Source organism: Danio rerio, chromosome 1, assembly GCF_052040795.2.
Source record: "Danio rerio strain M-AB ecotype USA chromosome 1, GRCz13ab, whole genome shotgun sequence".
Taxonomy (NCBI): Eukaryota; Metazoa; Chordata; class Actinopteri; order Cypriniformes; family Danionidae; genus Danio; species Danio rerio.
This window is the reverse complement of record NC_141021.1, coordinates 54,548,579-54,564,688: the sequence shown is the minus strand read 5'-3', so window position 1 is coordinate 54,564,688 and position 16,110 is coordinate 54,548,579. Positions and strand designations below refer to the sequence as shown.

The window sequence follows — 16,110 nt, the reverse complement described above, 5'->3', positions numbered from 1 at the left end:
TATACTAATATACATAATAGAAATATACTAGTAAAATGGCCTAATATGCATACACTAATTTACATAATAAAATATACTAATATACATATACTAATATACAAAATAAAAATATCCTAATATACAGAACACAAAATAGTATATATACAATACATATAATGAAATGCAAAATAAAAATCCTAATATAATTTAATCCTAATATATAAAAATCCTAATATATATTAATTTGCATATTCTAATATCCATTTACTACTATATAAGATAAAATACACTAATATGCAAATACAAATATATATGCCAATTTTTATATGTATAAAATATACTTATATATATATATATATATATATATATATATATATATATATATATATATATATATATATATATATATATATATATATATATATATATATATATATACTAATTTACATAAAAAATACTAATATACATATACAATTATTCATAATAAAGTATACTAATATACATATACTAATATATAATAATTTGCATATTCTAATATACATATACTATTATATATGATAAAATCTACTAATATGCATATACTAATATATATAATAAAATATAATAATATTCCTAAACTGACATACATATGCTAATATTTATATGTATAAAATATACTTACATACATATATTAATTTACATAAAAATATACTAATATACATGTACAAATATACATAATAAAGTATACTAATATATAATAAAATATACTAATATATATATACTAATATATAATAATATGCATATTCTAATATACATATACTACTATATATGAGAAAATATACTAATATACATATGTTAATATACTAATATGCATATACTCATACACATATAATAATATACTAATATACATATACAAACATACATAATAAAGTATACTTATATGCATATTCTATAATAAAATAAAATATACTAATATACATATACTAATATATAATAAAATATACTAATATGCATATACTAATATACCAATATGCATATACTAATATACATATACTAATATATAATAAAATATACTAATATACATATATTAATATACTAATATGCATATACTAATATACATATACTAATATATAATAAAATATACTAATATACATATATTAATATACTAATATGCATATACTAATATACATATACTAATATATAATAAAATATACTAATATACATATACTAATATACTAATATGCATATACTAATATACATATACTAATATATAATAAAATATACTAATATGCATATACTAATATACATATACTAATATACTATTATGCATATTCTAATATACATTTACTAATATACTAATATGCATATTCTAATATACGTATACTTATAAACATAATAAAACTATGCTAATATGCATAAGACAATACTATATATAATATACATATATTAATTTACATAATAAAATATACTAATTTGCATATAATAATTATGAAACATAATTAGCTTTGAATGTAAGCATAAATATGAACAAAAACTACATTGCACGTCTGACGAAAAAGTAAATTCACCAAACGCACTTATGAAATAGAGAGGGAAAAAAGAAGTGGATGAAATGATGATGAGAGAAGAGGAAAAGATGGAGAGAGAAAGAGGGCTGGTGGATGGATGATGTCATTCATGAACTGTGGCTCTGCACTCTCTCTCCCTCTTTCTCTGTCTCTCTGCCCAGCCAATCAAAAGGCCTCCATCAATGACTCAGCCAATCAGGCGCCCCCGAGGGCAAGTTTTGAACTAGTGTAATGCACTAATAACACATTTTGAACCAATCAGAAGCCTGCTCTGAGATCTAAACAGTTCTGTCTGTCTCTGCTGGAGTGTGTCTGTCTCACCTGGTCTCACGCCTGCCAGCATGGGCAGCGGGTGGTGTGTGAAGGCCATTCGGGGGGACCTCGTCTGTGCTGACAGGGCGCTGAAATCGAATTTCCCCGCTGGCTTCTTTAGAGACCCAGGAGAGGACAGCCCTGCCAGAAACCACACGTCAACAACAACAGCAGGGCACAGCACACACCAATCACACGCTAATCGCTCACTAGCTCAACTAGCTCACTGCACTAGTCTTCTTAGTCAGTGATGGACATTCATTTTAATACACCAGCCATGTTGATGGATCGAATGAATCAAAATGGTGCGCGGTTTGATTGAAAATGTGATTAAAGTTATTTTTTACATCATATTTTTCAAATATTTCACAAATGATGTTAAACAGAGCAAGGGATTTTTTTCACAGTATTTTCTATAATATTTTTTCTTCTGGAGAAAGTCTTATTTGTTTTACTTTGGCTAGAATAAAAAGTTTTTATTTTTAGTTTACTAATTCAGGAAGGCTAATGATGAAAGTATATGCTGTATTTTAGGTGGAATTGTAACAGTAATGAATGAATTTTTTGGAAAATCTGGTAAATTTGATTAAATATGTTTTATCATATTAGATTTTTTTAACAAAATGTTCATTTTAATAAATATTTGGAAATGTAGTCATTAGATAATCTAAAATAAATACTGAAGAATAATTAAATACTGAATAAATAATCAAAGATTTAGAACTTAATACATTTATTAAAATATTTAAGTATTGCATGAAATATAGTTCATATTTTTTCAAAAGTCTGCAGAATTTTTAAACATTTATTTTATATTTATTATTAAATATATGTAAGTTTACTTTTTAGATCATCTTTACTTTAATAAGAAATTTTCTTTCCCTCTAATATAATATAATATAATATAATATAATATAATATAATATAATATAATATAATATAATATTAAATAATATAATATTAAATAATATAATATAATATGTCACATAAATGTAATTTCACCAAATTCACTATTACTTTAGATTGAATTGGATGATTTTTATGGAAGTGAAATGTAATTCATATAATAAAAAAACTACAGTCAAATATAAACATGATAGAGCAAATATAAAAGTGAAACTTAAAAAGTAAAAGTTACATTAATATGAATAATTTTTAATTAATAATAACACTAACAAAAGGCTGTATAAATACAGATTTACAACTTAAACAAGATGCAAGATATAAAAGAAACTTTACAAGGTAAAACTGAAACAGTTAAGTTAAACAAGTTTTATCAGTACAAAATCTACTTCAAATAAAAATCACTCTTGCGTAAAAAGACCAAACTAGGCCTGTCACAATATATATGTTTAGTTGTACGATATATTGCACCCAAATATATTGTGATAATATCATCGTAATTTTTAAGATCAAGATTAAGATTTATTTTATCCCACTCTCTATATATAATGCCAGTATGACAATATAATATCATTACAATGCAAATACATTCTTCCATAGAACACATTATATTTAATTCTTAAGCATATTTCCTTTAATTACAGTCATTTTAACAATTTAATAATCAGGCATTGGAATCAGAATGTGAAAACGCATATCCTAAACAAATAATAATAAAAGTTAACTAAAAAGTGCAAGGTATAAAGTAAGAGAGGCTGCGATATCTGCTACCAGACTTACTTTCAGTAGTCAGACAAACACATGAAAATAATAATAATAATAATTCCTTACATTTATATAGCGCTTTTCTGGGCACTCAAAGCACTTTACACAATGGGGGGGGTTTAGAAACATGATATGGGGAGGGTTAGGAGGCCATGATGGAGAGGCCAGTGGGCAGATTTGGCAAGGATGCCGGGGTTAAACCCCTACTCTTATTTGAAGGACATCCTGGGAGTTTTAACGACCACAAAGTGTCGGGACCTCGGTTTAACGTCTCATCCGAAAGATGGCGCTCACTGAGCATTATAGAGTCCCCGTCACTATACTGGGGCATTAGGACCCACATAGACCACAGGTTGAGCGCCCCCTGCTGGCCTCACTAACACCACTTCCGGCAGCAACCTAGCTTTCCCATGTGGTCTCCCATCCAGGTACTGACCGGGCACAGCCCTGCTTAGCTTCAGTGGGCGACCATGTGAGAGTTCCAGAGAGCTAACTGCCGGCAAAATATACTAAAATCCCTTATAGTAAACACTACAGTGTTTTTTTAACCACACTGACACCTCCAATAGAGATAGACATGTTGCGCACACAGCTAAAATGTTGCTAGAATTGTTTTTTTTTTTTTTTTTGTATGGGTGGGTGATGTACACTCACCGGCCACTTTATTAGGTACACCAACTGCTCATTTACGCAAATTTCTAATCAGCCAATCACATTGCAGCAACTCAATGCATTTAGGTCTGTAGACATGCTCAAGACGATCTGCTGCAGTTCAAACTGAGCATCAGAATGGTGAAGAAAGGTCATTTAAGTGACTTTGAATGTGGCATGGTTATGGACGCTAGACAGGCTGGTCTGTGTATTTCAGAAACTGCTGATCTACTGGGATTTTCACGCACAACCATCTCTAGGGTATACAGAGAATGGTCCGAAAAAGAGACAATATCCAGTGAGCGGCGGTTCTGTGGGCGCAAATGCCTTGTTGATGCCAGAGGTATCAGGTTTGAGCTGATAGAAAGGCAACAGTAACTCAAATAACACATCTGAGGTGTGCAGAAGATCATCTCTTAACCTACAACACATTGAACCTAGAGGCTTAAAATCTCAATCCAATAGAGCACTTTGGGATGTTATTGTGATGCTATCATGGAGCAAAATCGCTTAGTAATATTTCCAGTCCCTTGTTGAATCTATCCCGCGAAGGATTAAGGCAGTTTCGGAGCCAAAAGGGAGTCCAACCCGGTACTAGTAAGGTGTACCTAATAAAGTGGCCGGTAAATGCACCACCAAAAATGACTGAGGTCATGTCCATGTGTTGTGTGACAATTGATATATTGATTATTGTGACAGGCCTAGACCAAACGCTTTTAAAAATTGATAGTGAACTTAAAAATGATTCAAGCAATATTATAAATAAGCTCCGCAAACCATTCCCACACCTTTAAACAACACTTTTAACTAATCTCAGCTTCACAACTCCTTCATGAAGTATCTTTTCCCCCTCATCTCGCCCCACTCGGGTCACGTCCTGCTTTTGTATTTTCACATTCCTCCGCAACCCTTAATGTGTAAATAACGTAAAGCAGTCCCGTCCACAAATAGCCATAGGAGAAATACCGCCATCAACGTCGACACATTTCTACAGTCCCACATCATATCACGTCTTCTGTAAGCGTTCCTCAACTATTAAATTAGCAACACCTCAACTGCTTCGATCCATCACCAGAAAGATGAAAGAGGGATGAAAATAACATGAAGAGGTGAGAAATTGCAGGAGAAAGTGATAACAGAGCAGGGATGGCTCATAATTGGAGAAAAACCAAAGAAAACACACACACCGAGTCCTTTTGGCACCCATTGCTTAGTATTACTCATACACAAACACATACACACACACACACACACACACACACACACACACACACACACACACACACACTTAAACTTCACTTCAGTTTGTTGCTATTTTTTCCTCTCTACATTACAAGGCATTAAATCCCATTTCAGCTTAATTCCCCTTTCTCTGTGCACTTTCTGTTGTGTTTGTTCTTGTGTGTGTGTGTGTGTGTGTGTGTGTGTGTGTGTGTGTGTGTGTGTGTGTGTGTGTGTGTGTGCCAGAGAGAACACCCGTGTGTGTGGGAGTGTGCAAATGCGAGTGAAAGTGTTAAGTCTGTATATGTATATTTATCACTGAATGTGCACACACACACACACACATGCACACTCTCTCTCGCCTCCTGCTTCTTTTCAAATGGGAATCTTGATCTAACAAATATTTCAGCATTTCTCTCAACGCAGCACGCACATGAAAAGTGAAGTGTTCTAAAAGAGTAAAGATGAGTAAAGATATGTCTCAAATTAAATGTTCCACCATTCAAAACTAATAGTTTGATGCTTTGAAAGAAGTCTTATTAGCATAAAGGCTGCATTTATTTGATTATAAATACTGTAATAACTTTAATTATTAATATTATTTAGAATATCAGTTTTTTATTGAATATATTTGAATATACAATTCATTACTGTGAAACCGTTTACATTTTCAGCATCCAGTATTCCAGTATAATATAATATAATATAATATAATATAATATAATATAATATAATATAATATAATATAATATAATATAATATAATATAATATAATAATTGATATAATATAATATAATATAATATAATATAATATAATATAATATAATATAATATAATATAATATAATATAATATAATAAAATAAAATATAATATAATTAATATAATATAATTTAATATAATTGATATAATATAATATAATATAATATAATATAATATAATTGATATAATATAATATAATATAATATAATATAATATAATATAATATAATATAATATAATATAATATAATATAATATAATATAGGGGCGAAGCAGTGGCACAGTAGGTAGTGTTGTTGCCTCACAGCAAGGAGGTCGCTGGGTCAAGCCTTGGCTCAGTTGGCGTTTCTGTGTGGAGTTTGCATGTTCTCCCTGCGTTCGCGTGGGTTTCCTCCGGGTGCTCCAGTTTCCCCCACAGTCCAAAGACATGCGGTACAGGTGAATTGGGTAGGCTAAATTGGCCGTAGTGTAAGTGTGTGTGTGTGAATGTGTGTTGGGATGTTTTCCAGAGATGGGTTGCTGCTGGAAGGGCATCTGCTGCATAAAAACTTGCTGGATAAGTTGGCGGTTCATTCTGCTGTGGTGACCCCGGATTAATAAAGGGACTAAGCCGACAAGAAAATGAATGAATGAATGAATGAATAATATAATATAATATAATATAATATAATATAATATAATATAATATAATATAATATAATATAATATAATATAATTAATATAATATAATATAATATAATATAATATAATATAATATAATATAATATAATATAATTAATATAATATAATATAATATGATATGATATGATATAATATAATATAATATAATATAATATAATATAATATAATATAATATAATATAATTAATATAATATAATATAATATAATATGATATGATATGATATGATATAATATAATATAATATAATATAATATAATACAATATAATATAATATAATATAATATAATATAATATAATATAATATAATTATTTTTTTTATTATTGTTGTTGATTTTGAAAATGGTTGCGCTGCTTAAAGTGATACACACCCCAGGTAAATAGGGTAAACATGAAATAATACTTGGGTGCTGGTATTATTAATGCAGAAAGGTTTGTAGTGAAAAGCATTTCTGTCTGATTATGACATTCACACACAAACGTGGAGCAGATGTCTTCACTACTGTAGATACACGGAAGAGCCATCTGGACCAGAACACAGACTGAGAGAGAGAGAGAGTGTGTGTGTGTGTGTGTGTGTGGACAGAAGGTGCACCTGTGTTATGCGTTTTCTCAGTGTTTGCGTGCCTGTGTGTGTTTCTCTGACTTTGACCGTCCCATCTGGGCTCCTCCAGAAAGCTGACAGTGACCACAGTGATCCTTCAGTTCGGTGTCTGCCTTAGTAAGACCAAAAAACCCTTCATCGACAATAAATCTCTTGTACTAGACTAAACAACATTGAGCATTATATTAAAAAGGTATAATAACAATATGTGCTCTAACCAAAGCTGTGAATATATAGGGATTGTTGAAAGTTGACTGTAGCTCAATGGTTAGAAGATTGCTGTTTCGAGTCCCAGCTGAGCCAGTTGGTGTATCTATGTGGAGTTTGCTTGTTCTCCCTGTGATGCTGTGGGTGCACCTTCGGGTGCTCTGGTTTTTCCCACAGTCCAAGCACATGCGCTATAGGTGAAATAAACTAAATTGGCTGTATAAGTGTGTGTGTGTGAATGCGAGTGAGTATGGGTGTTTTCCAGTAATGGGAAATCCACAAAGTAAAACATATGCTTAAATAGTTGGCGGTTCATTCTGCTGTGGCGAGCCCTGATAAATAAGGGACTAAGCTGAAGGAAAAATAATGAATTAATGAAATTTGCTCACTGGTTCTAGAGTTTCTTTCTTCTGTTGAACACAAAATTAGATATTTTTGTAGGATATTGGTAATTAGTAACCATTGACGTCCTTAATACGTGTTTTTCCTACTCTCTGGTTTCAGCATTCTTCAAAATATCTTCTTTTGGTTCCACCAGGATAAAGAAACTTTGGAACCCCTTTAGTGCAAGTAAATAATGGGTACATTTTCATTTTTGGGTAAACTGTCACTTTAAACTTACACGAAAAGCACCAGTTTGGTGTGTCAAGACAACTAAATCAAATACAATCAATAACAAATAAATAAATAATTAAATAAAAAAATAATTTCTGTTGGATATATAACCACAGCATTTTGATGACTGACTTATGTTCGTCAGACGTGTCATAATAATTAAAACAATAGTCAAGATGGTGCGCATTGCGATTGGTCTGCTGGTTATTCTAGTTATTTAATCACATGATCTGTTATATTTACAGTGCATTGATCCACTGAAAACTGAAATCTTTTCCTTTTAAATACGAGGAGTTTATGTGCAAACCACTTGGACAGTAATATACGATTTTATGATACCTGCCGAATTCAGAAGAAATCATATGAAATTAAGTGAAAACATAAACAGAGGAAAGGGCCCCTCGCTCTTTCACTGTATTGCTCTCTCTTGCTCATAATAGTTTAATTATGACACGAGCTGTGAATGTTTGCTACAAATGCATGTACTTTTTCAGAACCAGCCTAGCAGACACAGGACGTCAACATGAGGTCAGATTGACGTTGTACCCAGGGGCGGACTTAACGAATAAGCGAGATAAGTGGCCGCTTAGGGCCCCAGGAAGTCCGAGGGCCCCTAAATAAGTATAAAAGATACCATAAATTATTTATAACATTGTTTTCTATCATATTTTGTACGGCGAGGTATTTTAACTTTAAAATAAACTTTCATTATAAATGGTAATTTCAACGCAATTATTACATCTGGGCATCTGTGTCCCCTACCTTCAATCATGGACCAGTCCAGCAGTCAAATCAGTGAAGATTTAATTTAAAAGAGTTTCAAGAGTTTACACTTAGATGATGATTGATAATAAAGCTTGTTTGGCATGCTGTCCCGGGAGAGCTGTCCCCGAGCTTATGAGATCCTCGAGCCCTGGGCTACCACCCGTTTGCAGGGCGAGAGGGGAGTTTGAGCTCAGGTAGATCTCGATTAACTTCCCCCGGCTTATTTCTAGCTAAGTGACGGATATAGATGACTAAGGAGAGGTGTACTCGCTATGGTATCAATTTTGGGTCTTCAATTTACTTAGATTGCGTGTTTTTTTGGGCTGTTCGAGGAAACCGGAGAACCCGGGGAAAACTCTGGTCATTTATAGTAAGTTAGGAATCATCTGATTGGAGAATCAACCATAAGCTGATGTGTGAACAGCTGGGAACAATCATAAGCACGTGATCCTCTCGAAATTAGTTTATAAATAAACTTCATTTAGTATGTTTAGTTGTGAATTCCTCTTAAGAAAACAAAAAGTTTTACAAGGTGCTTTACGTGTTATTTTTTTGCATTAAGATAAAATTCAGAAAATGATATCGAATGATATAAGAACAAAACAGCAAAATAATAATGAAAAAATGTAAGTACAAAATGTGCATTTTAGATCTTTTGGGCTCCCTGGCTGGAATTGTTTAGCCCCCCAAAATCACTAAATCCGCCCCTGGTTATACCCTAATGTTGTGTGGACGTTGCATTTTGTTTCGAAATAACAATCAGGTTGACGTCTGAACCCAATATCCAATGTTGGACAAATGTTGTATTTTGGTTACTTTCCAACGCAACCTAAAAAACAGCCAAATATCAACGTCTACTGATGTTGCAGCTTGACGTTGTGTCGACGTTACCACTATGACGTCTATTAGATGTTATACCTGACGAATAAATGTCAGTATTTGACATCAATATGACGTTGGTTTAGGATGTTGGCTCAGCGTTGGATTTTGGTCACTTTCTAACACAACCTTAAATAAACCAAATATCAACTTTATTTGATGTCGTTATTGGACAGCTGCCGACCCAAATCTAACCTAATATTAAAGTCTTATGATGCTGTGTGTCTGCTGGGAGAGTCTTATAAAGACTAGTCGGTGGTAAACTATCCTCTCTGATGACCTCAACTTCAGATGGCAGATCGGCTCTTTCAACCACCGACAACTCCCAAAATTGTTTAAAATCTATACAAGTGTATCACAGTGGTTAGCACTGTCCGCTACCAGCAACAAGGTTGGCTGTTTACAGCAAGAAGGTCACTGGTTTGAGTCCCGGCTGGGCCAGTAGGCATTTCTGTGTGGAGTTTGCATGTTCTCCCTGTGTTGGTGTGGGTTTCCTTCATGTGCTCCGGTTTTCCCCACAGTCCAAAGACATGTGCTATGGGCGAATTGGATGAACTCAATTGGAAATAGTGGATGAGTGTGAATGTGAGTGTGTATGAGTGTTTACCAGTACTGGGTTGCATCTGGAAGAGCATCCGCTGTGTAAAACATACTAGATAAGTTGGCGGTTGATTCCGCTGTGGTGACCCCTGATGAATAAAGAAACTAAGCGGAAGGAAAATGAATGACTGAATACACTATATAGAGAAATCATAAGCCGCTTGGTTTTTCTCTCACATGGTACGAGGCACGTTCATATAAGCATCAGCAATTTCTATGTGATTTCTCCCAATGGCAAAACAATTGCACACAAGCTCTTGCAACGACAACAAATTGCACTGTGTGTGCCCTCATTTATGCATATCAGGCCAGTCAACAGCGTTTTGTAAAGTAACACCTAACACATGCGTCTGAAGTGGATTTTATATTCTTTAAAGTGTGAAGTTAATCTATATATTCAAACTGTATGTGTATAATCTGCTTCTAGACTTGCAGACCATTAGAAGAATTACCATATCACAAGAAATGGATAAGTTATATAGTTACCAGGTTTGGGTCAGGGGTTAACCAAGGTGGAAATTGAGGTCAGGGGTTAACCTAGGTGGAATTTGGGGTCAGGGGTTAACCTAGGTGGAATTTGTGTGACATATGTAGATCAAAGGGAAAAATAGTTGCAAAAGAAGTATATAAGCAGGCCAGAACATCAGTGAGACAGAATTTTTCAGACAGAGATGCTACTGGGGGTCTCCTGAAAGTTCTCCTTTGTTGTCAACAATAAAGTATATTCTTCTGATATTCATAACCTCCAGATTGAGTTTGATTTAGTAAGAGAAAAACCAAGAAAACCACTACACGTCATATATACAGTTGAAGTCAGAAATATTAGCCCCCTTTGAATTTTTTTCTTCTTTTTTAAATATTTTCCAAATAATGTTTAACAGAGCAAGGAAATTTTCACAGTATGTCTGATAATATTTTTTCTTCTGGATAAAGTCTTATTTGTTTTATTTCGGCTAGAATAAAAGCAGTTTTTAATTTTTTAAACACCATTTTAAGGTCAATATTATTAGTCTCTTTAAGCTATTTTTTTCTTGATAGTCTACAGAACAAACCATCATTATACAAAAACTTGCCTAATTACCCTAACCTGCCTAGTTAACCTAATTAACCTAGTTAAGCCTTTAAATGTCACTTTAAGCTGTATAGAAGTGTCTTAAAATATATCTAGTCAAATATTATTTACTGTCACCATGGTAAAGATAAAATAAATCCATTATTCAAAATGAGTTATTAAAACTATTATGCTTAGAAATGTGTTGAGAAGAATCTCTCCATTAAAAAGAAATTGGGGAAAAATAAATAAGAGGTCTAATAATTCAGGGGGGCTAAAAATTCTGACTTCAACTGTATATTTTCACGAAACTGCATTTCTATAGTTTACATAAAGATGTAAACAAAACACTTGAATCTTAAAACCAGTTTCAAACATTGGCCACCAAGACATTTTGTAAATGAACAGCCAAAATGCATAATGTGCAATGCTTTTCTATTTTGAGTTAGAGTTTGCCCTGTAAATATGGCTCCTCATTCAACAAATGTTTCCAGCGTGTACGTTTCAATTTCAATTTTTCATATTCAGTGTTTAATGCAAACTCCCAGAATACACATCTAAAATACATGGATGGAATCAAACAGTAACTCAATAACAAACTAACCAAGCATCATACTTCACCCCTAATCTAACTCTAGCCTATCTGCTTCCTCTGCCCGTGTGCATGTGTGTGTGTGTTGTGTCTTCTAACCATGGTAAGGAAACTGCACGCCGTCATTCTCATGCTTTATCTTCCTCTCTTGAACATTCGTCAAATGGTGCTGCACTGCAACTGAAGAAGAGAAGTGTTAACATTAAAAAGAAGGAGAAAACTTTGTGTTGAGCTCATGAAGATGGAGTGTTTGACGCTTTCTCCACAGATTTGGTGCTGGAGCCCAGTTTGTCCTCGTCCCTCACATTTCCACTCAAGAAAAAAAGTCATTTGGATTAATTTTCCTTCAGCTTAGTCCCTTTATTAGCGGAATAAACTGCCAACAATTCCGGTATTTGTTTTACACAGTGGATGCCCTTCCAGCTGCAACCCAGTACTGGGAAACACCCATACACACTCATTTACACACTCATACACTACGCCCAATTTACTTCATTTAAATCACCTATAGTGCATGTGTTTGGACTGAGCCACCGTGCCGCCCTAACAAAATTATTTTTATGTTGTTGGCCTTTTTAACTTTTATGTGCATGTTTTTCTGCCTCTTAAATAATAGTTGATACATTTTATGGTCTTAAATAAAACAGAATTTAGTACATTTACATTTTTCAGGAGCATCTGCAACAGTATGTTTATTTTGGCTTTTGTGTCGTTGAAAACGTGAGCCACTACAGCCATGAATCTGACATTAGCACCACCTCAGTGTAAAAGTCATGTTTGTGTGTGTTTGTGTTTGTGTGTGTGTGTGTGTGTGTGTGTGTGTGTGTGTGTGTGTGTGTGTGTGTGTGTGTGTGTGTGTGTGTGTGGCTCACCTGCGTCCACATCGTTGGGCCAGCCGCTGGACTGAGAGCTGGTGCCGGCTGGAGAACGGCTGTAGAAAACATCGTCCACAGGACTCTCCATCTCACTGTCATCTATAGACTTACGCTTATTTGAGCTGCAGAAACACAGAGAAACCCACAGAGAGATCAGCAATGCACACATGCAGACACTCAGAGAAACAACAAAAAAATTATATTATATTATATTATATTATATTATATTATATTATTTTATATTATATTATATTATATTATATTATATTATATTATATTATATTATATTATTTTATATTATATTATTTTATATTATATTATATTATATTATATTATATTATATTATATTATATTATATTATATTATATTATATTATTTTATATTATATTATATTAACTATATTTTATCATATTATATTAATTATATTATATCATATTATATTATTTTATATTATATTATATTTTATTATATTATATTATTTTATATTATATTATAATACATTATATTATATTATATTAATTATATTTTATTATAATATATTAATTATATTATATTATATAATTTTATATTATATAATATTATATTATAATACATTATATCATATTATATTATATTATATTATAATACATTATATTATATTAATTATATTATATTATATTGTATTATATTATATTATTTTATATTATATTATATTATATTATATTATATTATTTTATATTATATTATATTATATTATATTATATTATATTATATTATATTATATTATATTATATTATATTATATTATTTTATATTATATTAACTATATTTTATCATATTATATTAATTATATTATATCATATTTTATTATATTATATTATTTTATATTATATTATAATACATTATATTATATTATATTAATTATATTTTATTATAATATATTAATTATATTATATTATATAATTTTATATTATATAATATTATATTATAATACATTATATCATATTATATTATTTTATATTATAATACATTATATTATATTAATTATATTATATTATATTATATTATATTATTTTATATTATATTATATTATATTATATTATTTTATATTATATTATATTATATTATATTATATTATATTATATTATATTATATTATATTATATTATATTATATTATATTATATTATTTTATATTATATTATATTAACTATATTTTATCATATTATATTATATTATATTATATTATATTATATTATATTATATTATATTATATTATATTATATTATTTTATATTATATTATATTAACTATATTTTATCATATTATATTAATTATATTATATCATATTATATTATTTTATATTATATTATATTTTATTATATTATATTATTTTATATTATATTATAATACATTATATTATATTATATTAATTATATTTTATTATAATATATTAATTATATTATATTATATAATTTTATATTATATAATATTATATTATAATACATTATATCATATTATATTATATTATATTATAATACATTATATTATATTATAGTATATTATATATTATTTTATATTATAATACATTATATTATATTAATTATATTATATTATATTGTATTATATTATATTATTTTATATTAAATTATATTATATTATATTATATTATATTATTTTATATTATATTATATTATATTATATTATATTATATTATATTATATTATATTATTTTATATTATATTATATTAACTATATTTTATCATATTATATTAATTATATTATATCATATTTTATTATATTATATTATTTTATATTATATTATAATACATTATATATTATATCATATTAATTATATTTTATTATAATATATTAATTATATTATATTATATAATTTTATATTATATAATATTATATTATAATACATTATATCATATTATATTATTTTATATTATAATACATTATATTATATTAATTATATTATATTATATTATATTATATTATATTATTTTATATTATATTATATTATATTATATTATATTATATTATATTATTTTATATTATATTATATTAACTATATTTTATCATATTATATTAATTATATTATATCATATTATATTATTTTATATTATATTATATTTTATTATATTATATTATATTATATTATATTATATTATATTATAATACATTATATTATATTATATTAATTATATTTTATTATAATATATTAATTATATTATATTATATAATTTTATATTATATAATATTATATTATAATACATTATATCATATTATATTATATTATATTATAATACATTATATTATATTATAGTATATTATATATTATTTTATATTATAATACATTATATTATATTAATTATATTATATTATATTGTATTATATTATATTATATTAACTATATTTTATTATATTACATTAATTATATTATATTTTATTATATTATATCATTTTATATTATATTATATTATATTATATTATATTATATTATATTATATTATTTTATATTATAATACATTATATTATGTTATATTATATTAACTATATTTTATTATATTATATTAATTATATTATATTATATTATTTTATATTATATAATATTATATTATAATACATTATATCATATTATATTATATTATAATACATTATATTATATTATAGTATATTATATATTATATTATATTATAATACATTATATTATATTAATTATATTATATTATATTATATTATATTATATTATAGTCAGGTTAATTGGTCCCTATATCATTCTTTTCACATCATTAAAATATAATATTGGCCTATTTAATTATGTTTCCAAATAAAATATCAAAAGTATAAAAAAATGTAATTAAACTCTAAAAAAGCTGCTACTTATTATATGAATTTATTTGTTTGAGCTACTTGAAATGCTGATAATCCCACAACAAAACAATCTATTTAATGTATAATGTAGGACTAATTATAAAACCATATAAAACAATTAGACCCTAAACAATTCAATGATTTGATAATTCCAGCTGCTCAATGCAAAATACACAGGAGATAATCAAATGTGCACTCTTAAACCATTTAAACGTTGAGTTTAATAGTGTAACAACTCTTCTAAACTTGATCA

General features: G+C 28.4%; 1 protein-coding gene across 50 annotated transcripts in view; it reads right to left on the bottom strand.

The window, feature by feature from the left end:
* The window catches only part of nfixa (nuclear factor I/Xa), a 253,724-nt gene that overhangs the window by 34,262 nt on the left and 203,352 nt on the right, over positions 1-16,110 (bottom strand). For 35 of the 50 annotated variants that reach the window (XR_015475493.1, XR_015475500.1, XR_015475495.1 and 32 more), the window contains 3 exons: positions 13,000-13,124; positions 12,227-12,307; positions 1,848-1,979 (listed from right to left, as the gene is read on the bottom strand). Coding sequence is in view for 26 of the 50 variants with exons in the window: in XM_087235012.1 (XP_087091138.1) it covers positions 1,848-1,979; positions 12,227-12,307; positions 13,000-13,124 (338 nt within the window). In the remaining 24 variants the exon portion in view is untranslated. The remainder of the gene's footprint in view (positions 1-1,847; positions 1,980-12,226; positions 12,308-12,999; positions 13,125-16,110) is intronic. The other 15 variants (XR_015475499.1, XR_015475486.1, XR_015475485.1 and 12 more) reach the window with 1 other exon arrangement.